The sequence below is a fragment of the Chlorella variabilis genome (genome assembly GCF_000147415.1).
Source record: "Chlorella variabilis unplaced genomic scaffold CHLNCscaffold_32, whole genome shotgun sequence".
Taxonomy (NCBI): domain Eukaryota; kingdom Viridiplantae; phylum Chlorophyta; class Trebouxiophyceae; order Chlorellales; family Chlorellaceae; genus Chlorella; species Chlorella variabilis.
The window spans coordinates 359,591-360,388 of record NW_005435056.1 but is presented as its reverse complement, the minus strand read 5'-3'; the positions used below and the strand labels follow the sequence as shown (position 1 = coordinate 360,388).

Genomic DNA, 798 nt, shown 5'->3' with positions numbered 1-798 from the left:
GGCGGGCGGGAAGCGGCGGGGCGAGGCAGGGCTGCCCATGCTGACCCCCTGTCATGCTGCCTCCCTCGCCCGCTGGCCTCTCACCCCCCATCTGCCCCACGCTTTATTGGTTGTTCTTGTCGTTGTTGTTATGACCCACACCCCACCCCGCCCCGCCCCGCCCCGCCCCGCCCCGCCCCGCGGCCCCACCACACACACACCCGCAGGTGGACTCCCTGTACGCGGGTGAGGTGGGATACCTGGCCGCCTCCATCAAGCAGGTGGCCGACGCGCGCGTGGGCGACACGGTGACGCTCAAGAAGCAGCCCGCGGCGGAGGCGCTGGGCGGGTACACCGAGGCGCAGCCCATGGTCTTCTGCGGCCTCTTCCCGACCGGTGGGCGCCTGCTGCTCTGAACCTGCCAGCGGGTGGGGCGGGTGCTGGCATGCAGGCTGGCGTGGCGGCGCGTGCGCTGCCGGCTGCTACCCTGCGCCCCACGCCACCCCTCAGCCTCCGCCGCGCCCGCCTCCTTGCCGCACCCCACCACAACCCACCACCCACCCCCATTGCCCCCTCACGGCCGCTCTCCTCCCGCGCTGCTCTGCCCGCCACACAAACACACACACGCCCACATGCACCACCTGCAGATGCGGACCAGTACCCTGAGCTGCGAGAGGCGCTGCTGAAGCTGCAGCTCAACGACGCGGCGCTCAAGTTTGAGCCTGAGGTGTCGTCGGCCATGGGCTTTGGCTTCCGCTGCGGCTTCCTGGGCCTGCTGCACATGGAGATTGTGCAGGTGAGGGGTGGTGGTGGGGAGGG

The 798-nt window shown here is 70.9% G+C and overlaps 1 protein-coding gene across 1 annotated transcript in view; it reads left to right on the top strand.

Moving 5' to 3' along the window:
* Nucleotides 1-798, top strand: part of CHLNCDRAFT_49251 (hypothetical protein) — a gene marked incomplete at both ends in the record, with an annotated part of 5,873 nt that overhangs the window by 2,713 nt on the left and 2,362 nt on the right. The window contains 2 exons of the mRNA XM_005843351.1: nucleotides 207-375; nucleotides 627-775. Of these exons, the coding sequence (XP_005843413.1) occupies nucleotides 207-375; nucleotides 627-775 (318 nt within the window). The remainder of the gene's footprint in view (nucleotides 1-206; nucleotides 376-626; nucleotides 776-798) is intronic.